At 43.8% G+C, this 24,999-nt stretch overlaps 1 protein-coding gene across 5 annotated transcripts in view; it reads left to right on the top strand.

Annotated features, from left to right (window-relative positions):
• LOC135527904 (dedicator of cytokinesis protein 3-like) overlaps positions 1–24,999 on the top strand; it is a 118,990-nt gene that overhangs the window by 28,817 nt on the left and 65,174 nt on the right. For 4 of the 5 annotated variants that reach the window (XM_064956553.1, XM_064956552.1, XM_064956551.1 and 1 more), the window contains exons 1-3: positions 9,940–11,970; positions 22,666–22,814; positions 23,677–23,761. In XM_064956553.1, the coding sequence (XP_064812625.1) occupies positions 22,705–22,814; positions 23,677–23,761 (195 nt within the window). In that variant the 5' untranslated portion in view covers positions 9,940–11,970; positions 22,666–22,704. Of the gene's footprint in view, positions 1–9,751; positions 9,808–9,939; positions 11,971–22,665; positions 22,815–23,676; positions 23,762–24,999 lie in introns of those variants that run through there. The other variant, XM_064956554.1, reaches the window with a different exon arrangement.

The following is a 24,999-nucleotide window of genomic DNA, read 5'->3' as shown; positions in this document are numbered from 1 at the left end:
CTATGTATTGTAGGCAGGTCAACATTATTTTTGCCATGCAGGTCCCGGTTGGACGTGTGTAAAACCCGCTCCATGATGTAGGCTGTGTGTCTATGCCCATCATGAAACAAAAGATGAGAACCTCGGTGAATGCTGGTGAACCTGGTAATTAGAAGTTATCTGTAACCTGTCAAAATAGCTTGTTTTCTGTTTCATATGTTCAAAACCCAAGCCCTCCCTTAGACCTACTAGAACAACGGCTGGTTCATCAGCAACACTGTCTTTTAGATCCTGGCAACTCTATGATATCATGAGATTTTACATGCATTTCTTGTTGTTGTTGTTAATAAAAAACACAGCTTGTTTTTTGTTTAATTTTATTACAACCAAACTTATTAGAATTATTCACCTTCCTGATTTTATGGTGACAATGTTCGTGGCGCACTTGCAATGCAACTCTTGGGGTGTGTAAAATGGTTCCGATTATGTTCAGAAAACAGGCCTATTTGTGAGCAGTATAACGGGGAGTGGACATTCTCCCTTTGTTTATATTGGATCTTTGTCCAGCTACTGTGAAAAGTTTGGATGTGCGTAAAACCCTCCATAGTCTGCGTTGTTTTAATGTTATATGCCCAAGGGGAGAAATTATGGTGCCTGTGAGTGAGATATAGCCTATTTAAAACAAGTTGTTTTGTTTAGAATTTTATAAGAATTATTCATTACCTTTTTAGGCCTCATCAATAATTCATGTAATTTTGCTTATTGACAATGTTTGGCTGGTCCATGCTCAACAATAATGCAATTAACAATAGGTCTAGGTGCCTCGTAAGGATCCGGGAGAAGGTGAGTGGGAAAGCTGCTGTTACCGTCAATATTACTCGGCAACGTACAATCATTGGACAATAAATTAGACGATGTACGATCATGAATATCCTACCAACAGGACATCAAAAACTGTAACATCTTATGTTTCACGAAATCGTGGCTGAATGATGACATTAATAATAAGCCAGCAGGATATACGCTGCACCAGCTAGATAGATCAGCACACAGAACGTGCATATTTGTAAACAACAGCTGGTGCACATAATCTGAGGTCTGAAGTCTCTAGATTTTGCTCTTCTGAAGTGGAGTATCTTATGATAAACTGTAGACCTCTCTATTTGCCAAGAGAGATTTCATCTATAATTTTTCTGTCTGTTTACTTACCATCACAGATGGATGCTTGCACTAAGACCGCAAACAGGAAACCGCTCACCCAGAGGCGGAGCTCCTAGTGGCCGGGGACTGTAATGCAGGGAAACTAAAATCAGTTTGACCCATTTTCTATCAACATGTTAAATGCGCAAGCAGAGGAAAACCAAATCTAGATCACCTGTGCTCCACACACAGAGATGCGTACAAAGCTCTCCCCCGCCCTCCATTTGGTAAATCTGACTACAATTCTATACTCCTGATTCCTGCTTACAAGCTAAAATTAAAGCAGGAAGCACTAATGACTCGGTCAATAAAAAGTGGTCCGATGAAGCAGATGCTAAACTACAGGACTGCTTTGCAGACTGGCACATGTTCCGGGATTCTTCCGATTGCATTGAGGAGGACACCACATCAGTCACTGGTTTATCAATAAGTGCATCGAGGACGTCGTCCCCACAGTGACTGTACGTACATACCCCAAATAGAAGCCATGAATTACAGGCAACATTCGCACTGAGCTAAAGGGTAGAGCTGCTGCTTTCAAGGAGCGGGACTCTAACCCGGAAGCATAAGAAATCCTGCTATACCCTCAGATGAACCATCAAACAGGCAAAGCGCCAATACAGGTCTAAGGTTGAATTGTACTACACCGGCTCCGACGCTCGTCTTATGTGGCAGGGCTTGCAAAGTATTACAGACTACAAAGGGAAGCACAGACACGAGCTGCCCAGTGACACGAGCCTACCAGGCGAGCTAAATCACTTCTATGCTCGCTTCGAGGCAAGCAACATAAAGGCATGCATGAGAGCATCAGCTGTTCCGGATGACTGTTTGATCACGCTCTCTGTAGCCGACGTGAGTAAGACCTTTAAAACAGGTCAACATTCACAAGGCCATGGGGCCATATGGATTACCAGGATGTGTGCCGGGTGGTACCAGAATAACAACCTATCCCTCAACGTAACCAAGACTAAGGAGATGATTGTGGACTACAGGAAAAGAAGGACCGAGCACACCCCCATTCTCATCAACGGGGCTTTAGTGGAGCAGGTTGAGAGCTTCATGTTCTTTGGTGTCCACATCACCAACAACCTAGAAAGGTCCAAACACACCAAGACAGTCATAAAGAGGGCACGACATCACTACCTGGTATGGCAACTGCTCGGCCTCCAACCGCAAGGCACTACAGAGGGTAGTGCGTACGGCCCAGTACATCACTGGGACTAAGCAGCCTACCATCCAGGACCTCTACACCAGGTGGTGTCAGAGGAAGGCCTTAAAAATTGTCGAAAACCCCACCCCAGTCATGGACTGTTCTCGCCAAGTCTAGGACCAAAAGGCTTCTCAACAGATTTTACCCCCAAGCCATAAGACTCCTGAACAGGTAATCAAATGGCTACCCAGATTATTTGCATTGCCCCCCACAACCCCTCTCTACACCGCTGCTACACTCTGTTTACCATATAAGCATAGTCACTTTAACTATACATTCATGTACATACTACCTCAATTAGCCCAACTAACCGGTGCCCCCGCACATTGGCTCCTTGGACTATCTGCATTGTGTCCCACCACCCGACAACCCCTCTTTTACGCTACTGCTACTCTCTGTTTACCATATATGCACAGTCACTTTAACCATACCTACATGTACAGTTGAAGTCAGAAGTTTACATACACCTTAGTCAAATACATTTAAAATCAGTTTTTCACAATTTAATCCTAGTAAACATTCCCTGTCTTAGGTCAGTTAGGATCACCACTTCATTTTAAGAATGTGAAATGTCAGAATAATAGTAGAGAGAATGATTTATTTCAGCTTTTATTTCTTTCATCACATTCCCAGTGGGTCAGAAGTTTACATACCCTCAATTAGTATTTGATAGCTTTGCCTTTAAATTGTTTAACTTGGGTGAAACGTTTTGGGTAGCCTCTCACAAGCTTCCGACAATAAGTTGGGTGAATTTTGGCCCATTTTCCTGACAGAGCTGATGTAACTGAGTCAGGTTTGTAGGCCTCTTTGCTTGCACACGCTTTTTCAGTTCTGCCCACACATTTTCTATAGGATTGAGGTATAATGGCTTTGTGATGGCCACTCCAATACCTTGACTTTGTTGTCCTTAAGCCATTTTGCCACAATTTTGGAAGTATGCTTGGGGTCATTGTCTATTTGGAAGACCTATTCGCGACCAAGCTTTAACTTCCTGACTGATGTCTTGAGATGTTGCTTCAATATATTCACATAATTTTCCTATCTCATCATGCCATCTATTTTGTGAAGTGCTCCAGTCCCTCCGGCAGCAAAGCACCCCCACAACATGATGCTGCCATCCCTGTGCTTCATGGTTGGGATGGTGTTCTTTGGCTTGCAAACCTCCCTCTTTTTCCTTCAAGCACAACAATGGTCATTATGGCCAAACAGTTCAATTTTTGCTTCATCAGACCAGAGGACATTTCTCCAAAAAGTACGATCTTTGCCCCGATGTGCAGTTGCAAACCGTAGTCTGGCTTTTATATGGCAGTTTTGGAGCAGTGCCTTCTTCCTTGTTGAGCAGCCTTTCAGGTTATGTCGATATACTGTAAGACTCGTTTTACTGTGGATATAGATACTTTTGTACCTGTTTCCTCCAGAATCTTCACAGGGTCCTTTGCTGTTGTTCTGGGATTGATTTGCACTTTTTGCACCAAAGTACGTTCATCTCTAGGAGACAGAACGTGTTTCCTTCCTGAGCGATATGACGGTTGCGTGGTCCCATGGTGTTTCCTTCCTGAGCGATATGACGGCTGCGTGGTCCCATGGTGTTTCCTTCCTGAGCGGTATGACGGCTGCGTGGTCCCATGGTGTTTCCTTCCTGAGCGGTATGACGGCTGCGTGGTCCCATGGTGTTTGCTTCCAAGGAAGAACCAGACCATTTTTCCTGATGTCTTAGCTGATTTATTTTGATTTTCCCATGATGTCAAGCAAAGAGGAACTGAGTTTGAAGGTAGACCTTGAAATACATCCACATGTACACCTCCAATTGACTGAAATTATGTCAATTAGAAGCTTCTAAAGCCATGACATCATTTTCTGGAATTTTCCAAGCTGTTTAAAGGCACAGTCAACTTAGTGTATGTAGACTTCTGACCCACTGGAATTGTGATACAGTGAATTACAAGTGAAATAATCTGTCTGAAAACAATTGTTGGATAAATGACTTGTGTCATGCACAAAGTAAATGTTCTAACCGACTTGCCAAAACTGTAGTTTGTTAACAAGACTTTTGTGGAGTGTATGTAAACTTCCGACTTCAACTATACATACTACCTCAATTAGCCCGACTAACCGGTGCCGGTATATAGCCTCGCTACTGTTATAGCCTCGCTACTATATATAGCCTCGCTACTGTTATAGCCTCGCTACTGTTATAGCCTCGCTACTATATATAGCCTCGCTACTATATATAGCCTCGCTACTGTTATAGCCTCGCTACTGTTATAGCCTCGCTACTATATATAGCCTCGCTACTATATATAGCCTCGCTACTGTTATAGCCTCGCTACTGTTATAGCCTCGCTACTATATATAGCCTCGCTACTGTTATAGCCTCGCTACTATATATAGCCTCGCTACTGTTATAGCCTCGCTACTGTTATAGCCTCGCTACTATATATAGCCTCGCTACTATATATAGCCTCGCTACTGTTATAGCCTCGCTACTGTTATAGCCTCGCTACTATATATAGCCTCGCTACTGTTATAGCCTCGCTACTATATATAGCCTCGCTACTGTTATAGCCTCGCTACTGTTATAGCCTCGCTACTATATATAGCCTCGCTACTATATATAGCCTCGCTACTGTTATAGCCTCGCTACTATATATAGCCTCGCCACTGTTATAGCCTCGCTACTGTATATAGCCTCGCTACTGTTATAGCCTCGCTACTATATATAGCCTCGCTACTGTTATAGCCTCGCTACTATATATAGCCTCGCTACTGTTATAGCCTCGCTACTATATATAGCCTCGCTACTGTTATAGCCTCGCTACTATATATAGCCTCGCTACTGTTATAGCCTCGCTACTATATATAGCCTCGCTACTGTTATAGCCTCGCTACTATATATAGCCTCGCTACTGTTATAGCCTCGCTACTATATATAGCCTCGCTACTGTTATAGCCTCGCTACTATATATAGCCTCGCTACTGTTATAGCCTCGCTACTATATATAGCCTCGCTACTGTTATAGCCTCGCTACTATATATAGCCTCGCTACTGTTATAGCCTCGCTACTATATATAGCCTCGCTACTGTTATAGCCTCGCTACTATATATAGCCTCGCTACTGTTATAGCCTCGCTACTATATATAGCCTCGCTACTGTTATAGCCTCGCTACTATATATAGCCTCGCTACTGTTATAGCCTCGCTACTGTTATAGCCTCGCTACTATATATAGCCTCGCTACTATATATAGCCTCGCTACTGTTATAGCCTCGCTACTATATATAGCCTCGCTACTGTTATAGCCTCGCTACTGTATATAGCCTCGCTACTGTTATAGCCTCGCTACTATATATAGCCTCGCTACTGTTATAGCCTCGCTACTATATATAGCCTCGCTACTGTTATAGCCTCGCTACTATATATAGCCTCGCTACTGTTATAGCCTCGCTACTCTTATAGCCTCGCTACTATATATAGCCTCGCTACTATATATACCCTCGCCACTATATATAGCCTCGCTACTATATATAGCCTCGCTACTATATATAGCCTCGCTACTATATATACCCTCGCTACTGTTATAGCCTCGCTACTATATATAGCCTCGCTACTGTTATAGCCTCGCTACTATATATAGCCTCGCTACTGTTATAGCCTCGCTACTATATATAGCCTCGCTACTATATATAGCCTCGCTACTATATATAGCCTCGCTACTGTTATAGCCTCGCTACTATATATAGCCTCGCTACTATATATACCCTCGCCACTATATATAGCCTCGCTACTATATATAGCCTCGCTACTATATATAGCCTCGCTACTATATATACCCTCGCTACTGTTATAGCCTTGCTACTATATATAGCCTCGCTACTGTTATAGCCTCGCTACTATATATAGCCTCGCTACTATATATAGCCTCGCTACTATATATAGCCTCGCTACTGTTATAGCCTCGCTACTATATATAGCCTCGCTACTGTTATAGCCTCGCTACTATATATAGCCTCGCTACTCTTATAGCCTCGCTACTATATATAGCCTCGCTACTATATATACCCTCGCTACTGTTATAGCCTCGCTACTATATATAGCCTCGCTACTATATATACCCTCGCTACTGTTATAGCCTTGCTACTATATATAGCCTCGCTACTATATATAGCCTCGCTACTGTTATAGCCTCGCTACTATATATAGCCTCGCTACTGTTATAGCCTCGCTACTATATATAGCCTCGCTACTGTTATAGCCTCGCTACTGTTATAGCCTCGCTACTATATATAGCCTCGCTACTATATATAGCCTCGCTACTATATATAGCCTCGCTACTATATGTAGCCTCGCTACTATATGTAGCCTCGCTACTATATATCGCCTCGCTACTGTTATAGCCTCGCTACTATATATAGCCTCGCTACTGTTAAAGCCTCGCTACTATATGTAGCCTCGCTTCTGTTATTTTTCATTGTCTTTTTACTGTTGTTTTTTATTTCCTTAGTTATCTATTGTTCACCAAATACCTATTTTCTACTTAAAAATTGTACTGTTGGTTAGGGCTTGTAAGTAAGCATTTCACTGTTGTATTCGGCGCACGTGACAAATAATCTTTCATTTGATTTAGCCAAAGTGTCAGTGTGAATGCCATGCGATTCCTTAGAACAAATGGGTTACATTTACATTTTGTTATTTTGTTTCTGTATTCTGTAAGCCATTTAAGAAACTATAGACTAACATCTGAAATGGTGTTAATTCCAAGGCAATACATTAGAAAGTACCATAAAATACACAACTTGAAGCAACCACATATTCGCCATGGAGGACGTTCTGATTGGCCAGCGAGGAGCCATGCCTTGACACGCCCACAACCCAGCTCTTTTGCGTCAATGCCACCAAGTGCGCGGGTAATTGTGATAGTGAAAATAGCAAAAATATTTCTGACACACCCCGCTACCGCCTGCACTTAGATGTACTATTGCATTAGGATGTTAAAATACAGCCACAAGTGTTTCACCGTTCATACAAAGAGGCATCAAGTGTACTTTTCACCATTCATCTCTCTTCCAATGAGATGAGTATAGGGTTGTTAAATTCCTGGAATTTAAATTTCCTGGTTTTCCCCGAAATCCCAGTTGGATGGTTCCCTGAATCAGGATGGAATATGCATGAAACCTAGTCCTACAACCAAGATTTCTGGAAAACTAGGGAATTTATTGAAAATTCCAAGAATTTTGCCACCCTACATGAGTGTAAGAGGAGAATATGTTGGAGCATCTAAGATAAAAGCCTGCAGCAGTTTGTGTTTAGCTGGGAGATGAGAGTTAGAGGGGAGGAGGATGTGGTCTCCTGCCATCCCACCCATAGAGCCTGCTCAGCTGTTGCTCTGACATGCAGCTCCATGTAAACTGGCACACTTCTCCTCCAGATTGAGCTCGATTAACACAAGGCCTAGATAGGTACAGTAAAAAGACAATACTCTTACAGCTGCTAAAGTAATCCTATATTTTAATAGCAATGTTTTGATTACTAAGTGTCTCTTTGTCAGGCTGACCACATTACTTTCGAAATTAAAGAGCATTCAAACAGTGTGCAGGTATTCATCTTATTTTTTTCTATGGCATCATTACATTTTACATTAACATTTTAGTCATTTAGAACTGTAGTTCCCAACCGGGAGTACAAGGACCCCTGGGTGTACTTCGCCTATCCACAGGAGGTACAGTACTTAAGAAGACCCTTGAGACCATAGACCTACTGGTAAAATGCACAGGAGGGGGTACTTCAGGAATACGCCAGTCAGAGCAAAATTCAGTTTGTGCTACAGTAACCAAAAAATGCTGGGATCCACTGATTTAGCAGACGCTTACAGTTAGTGCATTCATCTTAAGATAGCTAGGTGAGACAACCACATATCATAGTTGTAGTAATACATGTTTTCCTCAAATAAGTTATCAGCAAAGTCAGTGCTAGTAGGAAAAGTCAAGTGCAAGTTTATTTGTTATTTTTTGGGGGTAGGGATAAGACTGAGTTTTCTTATTTAAGATACTCGTTGATGAGGTATGGTTTCAGACATTTTCAGAAGATGGGCAGGGACTTTGTTCCCCTAGCATCAGGGGAAGCTGTTTCTATCATTGGGGTGCCAGTACAGAGAAGAACTTTGACTGGGCTGAGTGGGAGCCGACCTCCCGTTGGGGTGGGACAGCCAAGAGACCCAAGGTGGTACTGTTCCTTCCTGCAGCTGTGGAGGTTTATTGGATGTGTGTACCTTGCCTACACTATGTTTGAACTAAATATGTATAGTACCTCCAAGCAATGCACCACCATGGCTTCTGCCATTGATCAATATTCTGCACTGCAGTAAATTATTATGAAATATTACTGACACATCCTCTTCCGATCCAATCGATTGTTTAGTAAACCATGTCTATTACCGTACCCGTTCCTCCGGCTTCATATTCCAAATCAAAATGTCTGACATCTGATACCAGTCACTCAGTCAGTATCTTAATAAGCTGGGAAAGCAGTGATGCCTTAGCCTGGCCCCGGTCCCCGATCTGTATGTGGTTTACTCGTCTACAATGTCATGACAGTGCTGGACAGTGGGATAAAGCACTGATCTACAGATCTGGGACCAGGCTACAGATACCTCTTTTGTCTCATCATTCTTTGAAACCGACCTGAAGTCAAAGGTCAGTAAGATCTAGAGTTATGTCAGATAACATATTGTTCCAGAAAGACACACAAAAACTTCTCACAATCCTGGCAGATCTCTCAAGGTCTTATGTGATGCTAATGCCCATCCTGCTTTCACTACTTTCATGAGCTATTTACAGTCCCCCACCAACACGCCTCCATTTTGTTATGTACTCTTCCTCCCACACTCCCTCGCTCATACTCTCCCTGAGCTGCCACAATCAGCTGTGCTTACTGTGGCCAATTCATCACATCTGTCAGATTATAGCAAAAAGAGGAACTGCACGGGTGGCAGTTTGCACTGTTCTGTCCTCCCCAGCTCAGCTACAATTGGGCTGGCACTTCTGCATATGCAGCTTGTATGTGTGTCTGTGTTTGTGTGTGTGCATGCGTGCTAGTGTGTGTGTGTGTCAGAGAGAGTTAGAGCAGTATTAAAATAGCCACAATCTAAGAGTAGCTTGTTGCTACAGTAGTCGTTCTCTGTCAACACAGCTCTAGTCCTCTAACAACTGCTCCATATTACAGTTGACCAAAGCATAACAAGTACAACACAGGGCACACATGCAACATGTGGGACATACTGTTTCCATGCATGTAGACGACTATGGTCTTCCGTTGCAGGACCTTGCTACTCTCTTTTTAACACTTTTGCCCTATCCATCCAGCAGGGTATATTCCCAGCCAGCTATGTCCACCTGAAGAAATCCACAGTCAGCAACAGAGGGTGAGTCTCTTCCTGTTAAGTCATAAGACCAATGTGATAGATGAGATAAGTGGAACAGGAGCATTGGTTCATGGAAGTCAAAGGAAGCGTTGTCTTTCCCACAACATAATGTCATGCTGCCATTGGGTCAGATTCAATGATGTGTGCATGTCTTGCCCATTTCTGTGGCCTCATTTCCCTCATCACTGATCTGTGAGGATCTATACTTAAACAGCATTAGTTCTGCTTTGCCAGCGAAGCATACCAACACACACACACACACACACCCTCCAACGGACACACACGACAGCAGTGGTCATCAGAGCTGTTCAAGGCACAAAAGCTGTTCATGGCAGTGGAAGCAGAAAGCAGGCAGAGCAAAGACAGGCAGGCAGGCAGGCAGCTATTTATCAGCTAGTGTTGATGGAGATTAGGCTAGGATCAGTATCTTTGCAGTGTGGACTGGGTGGCTACTTCACAGTGTGGGCACGGAGGATACTTCACAGTGTGGACAGGGAGGATACTTCCCAGTGTGGACTGGGAGGATACTTCACAGTGTGGACTGGGAGGATACTTCACAGTGTGGAATAGGAGGATACTTCACAGTGTGGACTGGGAGGATACTTCACAGTGTGGACTGGGATGATACTTCACAGTGTGGACTGGGAGGATACTTCACAGTGTGGACTGGGAGGATACTTCACAGTGTGGACTGGGATGATACTTCACATTGTGGACTGGGGGGATACTTCACAGTGTTGACAGGGAGGATACTTCACAGTGTGGACTGGGAGGAAACTTCACAGTGGGGACTGGGAGGATACTTCACAGTGTTACACCAACGCCCTCCAGTGCTGCTATAGCACATAGGACCTAGTCAGAGAGCTCTGGTTTGCTTTTAAAACAATGACAGTTTAACATTTAAATTCACATTTCTGTAATCTAGCAGACACTCTTATCCAGAGCAATTAGGGTTTAGTGCCTTGCTCAAGGGAACATCGACAGATTTTTTTATCTAGTTGACTAGGGGATTCGAACTAGCGACCTTTCGGTTACTTGCCCAATGCTCTTAACCGCTAGGCTACCTGACGCCCAATCATCAATTAACGGTGCAGAAGTTGGTATTGTGACACTTCCCGCTCAGAGTTGCACTTGAGATATGTGCATTGCCGTTCAGTGTGGTTAATGATGTGAAACACCTACAGATGTAGGAACTTAATTTGATCACTCTTTTGTTGCTGAGAACTTTCCTACACAGCATGAAATTGAAACTTGTAGTGTATTCAAGGTTTAAGAAGGCTTCTAAAGTTTGTAATTTCTACTTTAAAATGTCAGACTTGATTTGCCCTAAAGAAAAAGTTATCAACCCCTACAAATAATGCCCATGAATTAGAAACCAGATAATAATTCACATTTCATGTTGCTGCGAGATTATTTTCCTACCGTGGAAAACTGGCTCAAATTAACATCATGTACATCTGTATGGTTTCTCCTCAGTTCTCCCAATGCATCACATCTATGCTGGATATATAGAGTATCATTCTAACTTGTTATGTAATGAATGAACTGTCTTGTGGTTTTAACTAGACCCATTTTATATAGATCAAAATGTAAAAGGTCAGCAATGCATAGTTGTACATTATGGAATCTAAAACCACAGTGCATAGAACCACATCTCACAACATAACCTGGCTGTCTTCTCTCTGTCTTGCTGAAGGTCTTTCTCTTGTCTTACATTTAGTCTCATGGTTGGCACTCTGAACAATAAATTATATCTATTGTGTTTTTGCTCTAATGATCCATTGTAATCCTAATTTCACAAAGTGAAAAGCTCATTACTGTGTAATGTTTGATTATTTTGAATCATGAGTTATGTCATTACAGTGTCAGCTCAGGGCAGTGATCTAAATGTGTGTGTATGTGTGAGTGAGTGTGTGCATGTATGCTTGAGTGTGTGTATGTATCCATGTGTGTTTGTGCGTGCGTTCAATTATTTCTGTTTTTGTTTCTCTATTTGTTTCCCTCTGTCAAATCTGAATATTTCTGAGTGTCTGACTCTGTTTCTATAACTGTGTGTCTCACCCTAGGGTGTGTGAGACGGTGGTGCCTCTGGAAGATCCTATCATCACTGAGACCACCTCCACCCTGCAGGAATGGGGCGTGCTGTGGAAGCAACTCTACGTGGTGAGTACCGTTTCACCTTTCACTGGGAGACCTCTGTCTAGTGTCGAGGAAACACTGGGTCCGTTTAGATTCAATGTGCAGGGTTAGAAGATCATCAGAAAGGGAACAAGAAATAGGAGCTGCATCCATCCATGCATTACATACTCAGCTCAAGGGATTTGATGAGATGCAGTTTTACCTACAGTATGCAGGTTCCTCATCCACCTCATTCAATACCTGAAAAGCCCATGTCTATTTGCAAGATACTGTGGGATTGTAAGAAACCATTGGGGTTGAACACACTCTACTGCAAATGCAGCCCCTTCCCATGAATCCCCATAACATGTCCTAAAGGCTGTCACTCCACTCTATGTCTTCATATTACTGTAAAACCAAAAATAGTCATTGGCCATAAATAATGTCCTAGATAGCTAGCTGTCCTAGGCAATTTCACTGTATGTCACTCTGCTGTTACCACAGCTCTTTGTCTAGCCTCGTCCCAGATCTCTATGTGCAGTAGCCAACTCCTCTATCGTTGGCATGCCATTCATACCAATGATAGTCAGAAGAGATAGCTAAATCCCACACAGATCTGGCCCAGGCTAATGTTTACCTGTCATGGTCTATTATAACATCAACTTAAAACCCAATACAGTTCTGTACATTCAGCCAGCATCATCATCCTCCTCTCACTTTATAAATGTTCCATGAGACCTAAATAAACCCTTATCATGCTAAGTGTAGAGGGGGCAGGAGCCAGGAGGATGTAGCTACTGAATGTAGCTGCAGCTTGAGCTGAGAGGAGGGAGATGTTGTCGAGCTGGCAGCGTGTTTTTACGTAACCTCTCACTGAGGACTGCTCATGCTCAGAGGAGCCAAGGAGCCTGGGGCGGCACTGTGGTGATGTAACTTCCTGTCAAGCACGACTAATACAAACCATTGATTTAACACTGCACTCATTCTGCCCCCTGTTTGGTAGCCAGTGTAGCCAGTCACCACCACGGTTACCATCCATAAAAAGCAGGATGTATCATTGGCTAGATGTTGACAACTTTATTAGATTTTTCCCTGAATGTTTTGCCCTCGAGGCGTTTTGTTGCCAATTAGAATTCATAGTGGTACTTCAGGGAGCGATGGCTTGAGCATTAATGTGTATCTGTTGTAATGTATATAATTAGACCTTACAGAACAGCCGTCCGAGATGCCTCATCAACTCTGACTAAAATCTTTGTTTTCCTACAGCCATGAGCAGTTTGAGAACATGGAATGTTTACCCTCATTAAATGTACATGAACGTTGTGGATGCGCTTAATCTTTGCACTTATTTAAACAAACCTGGGAAGTAGTGTGCGCTGCTCAATTAAAAGTGATGTCCTTGGTCATGGAGAAAAGTTTGTTTCCATGAAGCTGTGACTGATGAAACCCTGTATCACCTGTAGGTCAACTGAGTAGGATTTAATTAATTAATAATGTTAGAACTCGGTATGTTAGAATATGGTAACTAGGTAGCATCCAATGGAACTCATATGGTAACTAGGTAGCCGCCAGTAGAACTCATATGGTAACCTGGTATTCTCCAATGGAACTTGTATGGTAACTAGGTAGCCTCCAATGGAACTCGTATGGTAACTAGGTAGCCTCCAATGGAACTTGTATGGTAACTATGTAGCCTCCAATGGAACTCGTATGGTAACTAGATAGCCTCCAATGGAACTCGTATGGTAAATAGGTAGCCTCCAATGGAACTTGTATGGTAACTATGTAGCCTCCAATGGAACTCGTATGGTAACTAGGTAGCCTCCAGTAGAACTCATATAGTAACTAGGTAGCCTCCAGTAGAACTCATATGGTAACTAGGTAGCCTCCAGTAGAACCACTAGGCAGCCTCCAGTGGAACTCATATGGTAACTAGGTAGCCTCCAATGGAACTCGTATGGTAACTAGGTCGCCTCCAATGGAACTTGTATGGTAACTATGTAGCCTCCAATGGAACTTGTATGGTAACTAGGTAGCCTCCAATGGAACTTGTATGGTAACTAGGTAGCCTCCAATGGAACTTGTATGGTAACTAGGTAGCCTCCAATGGAACTCGTATGGTAACTAGGTAGCCTCCAATGGAACTTGTATGGTAACTAGGTAGCCTCCAATGGAACTCATATGGTAACTAGGTAGCCTCCAATGGAACTCGTATGGTAACTAGGTAGCCTCCAATGGAACTCGTATGGTAACTAGGTAGCCTCCAATGGAACTTGTATGGTAACTAGGTAGCCTCCAATGGAACTGGTATGGTAACTAGGTAGCCTCCAATGGAACTCTTATGGTAACTAGGTAGCCTCCAATGGAACTCATATGTTAACTAGGTAGCCTCCAATGGAACTCATATGGTAACTAGGTAGCCTCCAGTGGAACTCATATGGTAACTGGGTAGCCGCCAGTGGAACTCATATGGTAACTAGGCAGCCGCCAGTGGAACTCATATGGTAACTAGGTAGCCGCCAGTGGAACTAATATGGTAACTAGGTAGCCGCCAGTGGAACTCATATGGTAACTAGGTAGCCGCCAGTGGAACTCATATGGTAACTAGGTAGCCTCGAATGGAACTCGTATGGTAACTAGGTAGCCTCTAATGGAACTTGTATGGTAACTAGGTGGCCTCGAATGGAACTGGTATGGTAACTAGGTAGCCTCCAATGGAACTCGTATGGTAACTAGGCAGCCGCCAGTGGAACTCATATGGTAACTAGGTAGCCGCCAGTGGAACTCATATGGTAACTAGGTAGCCTCCAGTGGAACTCATATGGTAACTATGTAGCCGCCAGTGGAACTCATATGGTAACTAGGTAGCCGTCAGTGGAACTCATATGGTAACTAGGTAGCCTCCAGTGGAACTCATATGGTAACTAGGTAGCCGCCAGTGGAACTCATATGGTAACTAGGCAGCCGCCAGTGGAACTCATATGGTAACTAGGCAGCCTCCAGTAGAACTCATATGGTAACCAGTTAGCCTCCAATGGAACTCATATGGTAACAAGGTAGCCTCCAGTGGAACTCATATGGTAACTAGGTAGCCTCCAATGGAACTCATATGGTAACTAGGCAGCCGCCAGTGGAACTCATATGGTAACTAGGCAGCCTCCAGTAGAACTCATATGGTAACTAGGTAGCCACCAGTGGAACTCATATGGTAACTAGGTACCCTCGAATGGAACTCGTATGGTAACTAGGTAGCCTCTAATGGAACTTGTATGGTAACTAGGTGGCCTCGAATGGAACTCGTATGGTAACTAGGTAGCCTCCAATGGAACTCGTATGGTAATTAGGTAGTCTCCAATGGAACTCGTATGGTAATTAGGTAGTCTACAATGGAACTCGTATGGCAACTAGTTAGCCTCCAATGGAACTATATGGTAACTAGGTAGCCTCCAATGGAACTCGTATGGTAACTAGGTAGCCTGCAATGGAAATCATATGGCAACGAGGCAGCCACCAGTGGAACTCATATGGTAAGTAGGCAGCCTCCAGTAGATCTCATATGGTAACTAGGTAGCCTCCAGTAGAACTCATATGGTAACTGTCTATCCTCCAGTAGAACTCATATGGTAACTGGGTAGCCTCCAGTAGAACTCATATGGTAACTGGGCAGCCTCCAGTAGATCTCATATGGTAACTAGGTAGCCTCCAGTAGAACTCATATGGTAACTGGATAGCCTCCAGTAGAACTCATATGGTAACTAGGTAGCCTCCAGTAGAACTCATATGGTAACTAGGCAGCCTCCAGTAGAACTCATATGGTAAATAGGTAGCCTCCAGTAGAACTCATATGGTAACTGGGTAGCCTCCAGTAGAACTCATATGGTAACTAGGTAGCCTCCAGTAGAACTCATATGGTAACTAGGTAGCCTCCAGTAGAACTCATATGGTAACTAGGTAGCCTCCAGTGGAACTCATATGGTAACTGGGTAGCGTCCAGTAGAACTCATATGGTAACTGGATAGCCACCAGTAGAACTCACATGGTAACTAGGTAGCCTCCAGTGGAACGCATATGGTAACTAGGTACCCTCGAATGGAACTCGTATGGTAACTAGGTAGCCTCTAATGGAACTTGTATGGTAACTAGGTGGCCTCGAATGGAACTCGTATGGTAACTAGGTAGCCTCCAATGGAACTCGTATGGTAATTAGGTAGTCTCCAATGGAACTCGTATGGTAATTAGGTAGTCTCCAATGGAACTCGTATGGAAACTAGTTAGCCTCCAATGGAACTCGTATGGTAACTAGGTAGCCTGCAATGGAACTCATATGGTAACTGGGTAGCCGCCAGTGGAACTCATATGGTAACTAGGCAGCCGCCAGTGGAACTCATATGGTAACTAGGTAGCCGCCAGTGGAACTCATATGGTAACTAGGTAGCCGCCAGTGGAACTCATATGGTAACTAGGTAGCCGCCAGTGGAACTCATATGGTAACTAGGTAGCCTCGAATGGAACTCGTATGGTAACTAGGTAGCCTCTAATGGAACTTGTATGGTAACTAGGTGGCCTCGAATGGAACTGGTATGGTAACTAGGTAGCCTCCAATGGAACTCGTATGGTAACTAGGCAGCCGCCAGTGGAACTCATATGGTAACTAGGTAGCCGCCAGTGGAACTCATATGGTAACTAGGTAGCCTCCAGTGGAACTCATATGGTAACTATGTAGCCGCCAGTGGAACTCATATGGTAACTAGGTAGCCGCCAGTGGAACTCATATGGTAACTAGGTAGCCTCCAGTGGAACTCATATGGTAACTAGGTAGCCGCCAGTGGAACTCATATGGTAACTAGGCAGCCGCCAGTGGAACTCATATGGTAACTAGGCAGCCTCCAGTAGAACTCATATGGTAACCAGTTAGCCTCCAATGGAACTCATATGGTAACAAGGTAGCCTCCAGTGGAACTCATATGGTAACTAGGTAGCCTCCAATGGAACTCATATGGTAACTAGGCAGCCGCCAGTGGAACTCATATGGTAACTAGGCAGCCTCCAGTAGAACTCATATGGTAACTAGGTAGCCACCAGTGGAACTCATATGGTAACTGGGTAGCGTCCAGTAGAACTCATATGGTAACTGGATAGCCACCAGTAGAACTCACATGGTAACTAGGTAGCCTCCAGTGGAACGCATATGGTAACTAGGTACCCTCGAATGGAACTCGTATGGTAACTAGGTAGCCTCTAATGGAACTTGTATGGTAACTAGGTAGCCTCCAATGGAACTCGTATGGTAATTAGGTAGTCTCCAATGGAACTCGTATGGCAACTAGTTAGCCTCCAATGGAACTATATGGTAACTAGGTATTCTCCAATGGAACTCGTATGGTAACTAAGTAGCCTGCAATGGAAATCATATGGCAACGAGGCAGCCACCAGTGGAACTCATATGGTAAGTAGGCAGCCTCCAGTAGATCTCATATGGTAACTAGGTAGCCTCCAGTAGAACTCATATGGTAACTGGGTATCCTCCAGTAGAACTCATATGGTAACTGGGTAGCCTCCAGTAGAACTCATATGGTAACTGGGCAGCCTCCAGTAGAACTCATATGGTAACTAGGTAGCCTCCAGTAGAACTCATATGGTAACTGGATAGCCTCCAGTAGAACTCATATGGTAACTAGGTAGCCTCCAGTAGAACTCATATGGTAACTAGGTAGCCTCCAGTAGAACTCATATGGTAAATAGGTAGCTTCCAGTAGAACTCATATGGTAACTGGGTAGCCTCCAGTAGAACTCATATGGTAACTAGGTAGCCTCCAGTAGAACTCATATGGTAACTAGGTAGCCTCCAGTAGAACTCATATGGTAACTAGGTAGCCTCCAGTAGAACTCATATGGTAACTAGGTAGCCTCCAGTAGAACTCATATGGTAAATAGGTAGCCTCCAGTAGAACTCATATGGTAACTGGGTAGCCTCCAGTAGAACTCATATGGTAACTAGGTAGCCTCCAGTAGAACTCATATGGTAACTAGGTAGCCTCCAGTAGAACTCATATGGTAACTAGGTAGCCTCCAGTAGAACTCATATGGTAACTAGGCAGCCTCCAGTAGATCTCATATGGTAACTAGGTAGCCTCCAGTAGAACTCATATGGTAACTAGGTAGCCTCCAGTAGAACGCATATGGTAACTAGGTAGCCTCCAGTAGAACTCATATGGTAAGTGGGTAGCCTCCAGTAGAACTCATATGGTAACTAGTTAGTCTCCAATGGAACTCATATGGTAACTAGGTAGCCTCCAGTGGAACTTGTATGGTAACTAGGTAGCCTCCAATGGAACTGGTATGGTAACTAGGTAGCCTCCAATGGAACTCGTATGGTAACTAGGTAGCCTCCAATGGAACTTGTATGGTAACTAGGTAGCCTCCAATGGAACTCATATGTTAACTAGGTAGCCTCCAATGGAACTCATATGGTAACTAGGTAGCCTCCAGTGGAACTCATATGGTAACTGAGTAGCCGCCAGTGGAACTCATATGGTAACTAGGCAGCCGCCAGTGGAACTCATATGGTAACTAGGTAGCCGCCAGTGGAACTCATATGGTAACTAGGTAGCCGCCAGTGGAACTCATATGGTAACTAGGTAGCCGCCAGTGGAACTCATATGGTAACTAGGTAGCCTCGAATGGAACTCGTATGGTAACTAGGTAGCCTCTAATGGAACTTGTATGGTAACTAGGTGGCCTCGAATGGAACTGGTATGGTAACTAGGTAGCCTCCAATGGAACTCGTATGGTAACTAGGTGGTCTCGAATGGAACTGGTATGGTAACTAGGTAGCCTCTAATGGAACTTGTATGGTAACTAGGTGGCCTCGAATGGAACTGGTATGGTAACTAGGTAGCCTCCAATGGAACTTGTATGGTAACTAGGCAGCCGCCAGTGGAACTCATATGGTAACTAGGTAGCCGCCAGTGGAACTCATATGGTAACTAGGTAGCCTCCAGTGGAACTCATATGGTAACTAGGTAGCCGCCAGTGGAACTCATATGGTAACTAGGTAGCCTCCAGTAGAACTCATATGGTAACTAGGTAGCCTCCAGTAGAACTCATATGGTAACTAGGCAGCCTCCAGTAGATCTCATATGGTAACTAGGTAGCCTCCAGTAGAACTCATATGGTAACTAGGTAGCCTCCAGTAGAACGCATATGGTAACTAGGTAGCCTCCAGTAGAACTCATATGGTAAGTGGGTAGCCTCCAGTAGAACTCATATGGTAACTAGTTAGTCTCCAATGGAACTCATATGGTAACTAGGTAGCCTCCAGTGGAACTTGTATGGTAACTAGGTAGCCTCCAATGGAACTGGTATGGTAACTAGGTAGCCTCCAATGGAACTCGTATGGTAACTAGGTAGCCTCCAATGGAACTTGTATGGTAACTAGGTAGCCTCCAATGGAACTCATATGTTAACTAGGTAGCCTCCAATGGAACTCATATGGTAACTAGGTAGCCTCCAGTGGAACTCATATGGTAACTGGGTAGCCGCCAGTGGAACTCATATGGTAACTAGGCAGCCGCCAGTGGAACTCATATGGTAACTAGGTAGCCGCCAGTGGAACTCATATGGTAACTAGGTAGCCGCCAGTGGAACTCATATGGTAACTAGGTAGCCGCCAGTGGAACTCATATGGTAACTAGGTAGCCTCGAATGGAACTCGTATGGTAACTAGGTAGCCTCTAATGGAACTTGTATGGTAACTAGGTGGCCTCGAATGGAACTGGTATGGTAACTAGGTAGCCTCCAATGGAACTCGTATGGTAACTAGGTAGCCTCGAATGGAACTCGTATGGTAACTAGGTAGCCTCTAATGGAACTTGTATGGTAACTAGGTGGCCTCGAATGGAACTGGTATGGTAACTAGGTAGCCTCCAATGGAACTCGTATGGTAACTAGGCAGCCGCCAGTGGAACTCATATGGTAACTAGGTAGCCGCCAGTGGAACTCATATGGTAACTAGGTAGCCTCCAGTGGAACTCATATGGTAACTAGGTAGCCGCCAGTGGAACTCATATGGTAACTAGGTAGCCGCCAGTGGAACTCATATGGTAACTAGGTAGCCGCCAGTGGAACTCATATGGTAACTAGGTAGCCGCCAGTGGAACTCATATGGTAACTAGGTAGCCTCCAGTGGAACTCATATGGTAACTAGGTAGCCGCCAGTGGAACTCATATGGTAACTAGGCAGCCGCCAGTGGAACTCATATGGTAACTAGGCAGCCTCCAGTAGAACTCATATGGTAACCAGTTAGCCTCCAATGGAACTCATATGGTAACAAGGTAGCCTCCAGTGGAACTCATATGGTAACTAGGTAGCCTCCAATGGAACTCATATGGTAACTAGGCAGCCGCCAGTGGAACTCATATGGTAACTAGGCAGCCTCCAGTAGAACTCATATGGTAACTAGGTAGCCGCCAGTGGAACTCATATGGTAACTGGGTAGCGTCCAGTAGAACTCATATGGTAACTGGATAGCCACCAGTAGAACTCACATGGTAACTAGGTAGCCTCCAGTGGAACTCATATGGTAACTAGGTACCCTCGAATGGAACTCGTATGGTAACTAGGTAGCCTCTAATGGAACTTGTATGGTAACTAGGTGGCCTCGAATGGAACTCGTATGGTAACTAGGTAGCCTCCAATGGATGTCGTATGGTAATTAGGTAGTCTCCAATGGAACTCGTATGGTAATTAGGTAGTCTCCAATGGAACTCGTATGGCAACTAGTTAGCCTCCAATGGAACTATATGGTAACTAGGTAGCCTCCAATGGAACTCGTATGGTAACTAGGTAGCCTGCAATGGAAATCATATGGCAACGAGGCAGCCACCAGTGGAACTCATATGGTAAGTAGGCAGCCTCCAGTAGATCTCATATGGTAACTAGGTAGCCTCCAGTAGAACTCATATGGTAACTGGGTATCCTCCAGTAGAACTCATATGGTAACTGGGTAGCCTCCAGTAGAACTCATATGGTAACTGGGCAGCCTCCAGTAGATCTCATATGGTAACTAGGTAGCCTCCAGTAGAACTCATATGGTAACTGGATAGCCTCCAGTAGAACTCATATGGTAACTAGGTAGCCTCCAGTAGAACTCATATGGTAACTAGGTAGCCTCCAGTAGAACTCATATGGTAACTAGGTAGCCTCCAGTAGAACTCATATGGTAAATAGGTAGCCTCCAGTAGAACTCATATGGTAACTGGGTAGCCTCCAGTAGAACTCATATGGTAACTAGGTAGCCTCCAGTAGAACTCATATGGTAACTAGGTAGCCTCCAGTAGAACTCATATGGTAACTAGGTAGCCTCCAGTAGAACTCATATGGTAACTGGATAGCCTCCAGTAGAACTCATATGGTAACTAGGTAGCCTCCAGTAGAACTCATATGGTAACTAGGTAGCCTCCAGTAGAACTCATATGGTAACTAGGTAGCCTCCAGTAGAACTCATATGGTAAATAGGTAGCCTCCAGTAGAACTCATATGGTAACTAGGTAGCCTCCAGTAGAACTCATATGGTAACTAGGTAGCCTCCAGTAGAACTCATATGGTAACTAGGTAGCCTCCAGTAGAACTCATATGGTAACTAGGTAGCCTCCAGTAGAACTCATATGGTAACTAGGCAGCCTCCAGTAGATCTCATATGGTAACTAGGTAGCCTCCAGTAGAACTCATATGGTAACTAGGTAGCCTCCAGTAGAACGCATATGGTAACTAGGTAGCCTCCAGTAGAACTCATATGGTAAGTGGGTAGCCTCCAGTAGAACTCATATGGTAACTAGTTAGTATCCAATGGAACTCATATGGTAACTAGGTAGCCTCCAGTGGAACTTGTATGGTAACTAGGTAGCCTCCAATGGAACTGGTATGGTAACTAGGTAGCCTCCAATGGAACTCGTATGGTAACTAGGTAGCCTCCAATGGAACTTGTATGGTAACTAGGTAGCCTCCAATGGAACTCGTATGGCAACTAGTTAGCCTCCAATGGAACTATATGGTAACTAGTTAGCCTCCAGTAGAACTCATATGGTAACTAGTTAGCCTCCAGTAGAACTCATATGGTAACTAGGTAGCCTCCAGTAGAACCACTAGGCAGCCTCCAGTGGAACTCATATGGTAACTAGGTAGCCTAGTAGGACTTGTATTTTTTTTAATCTTCTTAATGAATTATACAAGTATTTTAGCATATGGTATCATATGTAACCTCCAGTGGAAAATAAAGATCCTTGTTGGTTGTTAATAACAGAGAAACAGGCTTCACTGAACCAGTTTCCTTAATAGCTGCATAATTCCAGCATAATTATTTCATGACACAGCCATGTCACAGTGTGTTTTATCAACACCCATTACACTTTCATAACCCTGACCTTCTTCTGTCAGGAGGAACACCTGCACTCTGACAGTATCTAGTTGGTTAGCTGTGTGTTTCATAATGGAAGTATATTTAAAACCAGGGATCGAATCATGAGGCTGCCTGGAGCTGGAGGTACTGGGTTCTCCCATAGCAGACCAGGGAACTCTCATCAACATAGGGGTACTAACATGGAAACGTCATTGTTCAGACCAATATACAGTAGGCATACTATAGTGTGGGAGTCTCCAAGACTCAATGTGTATTGAACCATGTAATGTCATATGCAATGTTCTATGTTTTGATCATATTGTTGTGTATGTGATCCACACAGAAGCACAAGGTGGACCTGTTCCACAAACTGCGTCATGTGATGAATGAGCTCATCGACCTGCGCCGGCAGCTCATCCAGGGTCACCTGGCCCAAGACCAGACCAGAGAGATCAAACGCCACATCACTGTGCGCCTGGACTGGGGCAACGAGTGAGTTACTGTACTGTATCGCATGGGCAAGAGACCATATTGAGTGTGACCGCGTGTGTGTGTATAACACTGTATCATGTTACAGTATATAATGTAGATGTAATGTAATGACACAGTCATTTAGCAGACGTGTCTATCCAAAGAGACTTCTAGTACTTATCAGAGTACTTATGCAATACTCTACAGTTGGCCCCAAGGGGAATGAATTGATCCCAGGTCCTTGGTGTTGCCAGCACCATGCTCTATCCATCCTACGGGTGCTGTGTTGTGCTCCTATCTTTTTAAAGTTTGGAGCACCAGTGCTACCAAGGAAAATTGTAATTTAGAGCCCTGGACATGATGCTGTGCTGTTGATGAGAAGATTGTCAACATCAGATATAAATTCCTGCTGTGCCCATAGAAGAGGAAGCCATGTGAATTATATTGTGCTTACTGAATGAAGTAATGTGAGCTATCCTTACTGATTGATCCTACGTTATCAACTAGATTAGTAGCCACCCGTAGAGAGAGCTCTCTGGGCTCCATCCTCATCATCCAAGGAAGAGCTTAAAATGAAAAGGCCATATGTTGGGTTAACTTGAAATGTTCCCTTAATCTTAGTTAAATGGATTTGGGTGAACTTTAGATACTTAAAAAATCTGTATATTAAGCTAAACTGCATACAACATAAAAACACTGTTTAGTTGGGAAGTTGTATGAATGCTAACGTGCTGCCAATGAGCTAATTAGTTGTTCAGACAGTGCTTATTAATGAGGAAATGCTCAGTTGTGTTTTCTTGGATGGTTAATGTTATGATTTGTGGACTCCCCATCTCTCTCTCTCTCTCTCTCTCTCTCTCTCTCTCTCTCTCTCTCTCAATAGGCACCTTGGCTTGGACCTTGTTCCTAGAAAGGAGTTTGAAATGGTGGATCAGGATCATATCAGTGTATCTGAACTCTACAAATTGGTACTGTGAATATATGAAACTTTTTCTGTAATTGGTGCATTCTGTACATGGCCATATTTTGTGAGTGTTATGTGTGAATGCAAATGTATTACACAGCGTTAGCCCTGTCAACCCCCTGGCAATTATCATTTTCCCTGTCAACCGCCTGGCCATTATCGTTATCTCTGTCAACCCCCTGGCCATTATTGTTATCTCTGTCAACCCCCTGGCCATTATTGTTATCTCTGTCATCACCTTGGCCGTTATTGTTATCTCTGTCATCCCCTTGGCCGTTATTGCTATCTCTGTCAACCCCCTGGCCATTTGTGTTATCTCTGTCAACCGCCTGGCCATTATCATTAACTCTGTCAACCCCCTGGCCATTAAGAAAACAGTGACCCTCAAGATGCAGGTCATGAATCTTGTTCTAGAGGCAGCTCTGGACAAAGTCATAATTTTTTTTTAAACCTAACCCTAACCACGCTGTTAACCTTAATGCCTAACCCTAACCTTAAATTAAGGTTAGGTTAACCTTAAACACATTTTGTTTTCATGGATTTATACAATATAGCCAATTTTGTCTTTGCAGCTCAGTTCTGCCTACAGGACAAGACTCATCCCAATACAAGTCAACATGCCCTCAAGATGTGCATTTACTATGCATTATTATACATGCATAGTGTTCTTCCACAGATATTATACATGCATAGTGTACTTCCACAGATATTATACATGCATAGTCTACTTCCACAGATATTATACATGCATAGTGTACTTTCACAGATATTATACACTGCTCCAAAAAATAAAGGGAATACTAAAATAACACATCCTAGATCTGAATGAATGAAATATTCCTATTAAATACTTTTTTCTTTACATAGTTGAATGTGCTGACAACAAAATCACACAAAAATGATCAATGGAAATCAAATTTATCAACCCATGGAGGTCTGGATTTGGAGTCACACTCAAAATTAAAGTGGAAAACCACACTACAGGCGGATCCAACTTTGATGTAATGTCCTTAAAACAAGTCAAAATGAGGCTCAGTAGTGTGTGTGGCCTCCACGTGCCTGTATGACCTCCCTACAACGCTTGGGCATGCTCCTGATGAGGTGGCGGATGATCTCCTGAGGAATCTTCTCCCAGACCTTTACTAAAGCATCCGCCAACTCCTGGACAGTCTGTGGTGCAACGTGGCGTTGGTGGATGGAGTGAGACATGATGTCCCAGATGTGCTCAATTGGATTCAGGTC

Source organism: Oncorhynchus masou, chromosome 33, assembly GCF_036934945.1.
Source record: "Oncorhynchus masou masou isolate Uvic2021 chromosome 33, UVic_Omas_1.1, whole genome shotgun sequence".
Taxonomy (NCBI): Eukaryota; Metazoa; Chordata; class Actinopteri; order Salmoniformes; family Salmonidae; genus Oncorhynchus; species Oncorhynchus masou.
Note: the sequence above shows the minus strand (reverse complement) of the source record. Positions and strands in the feature narration are given on the sequence as shown.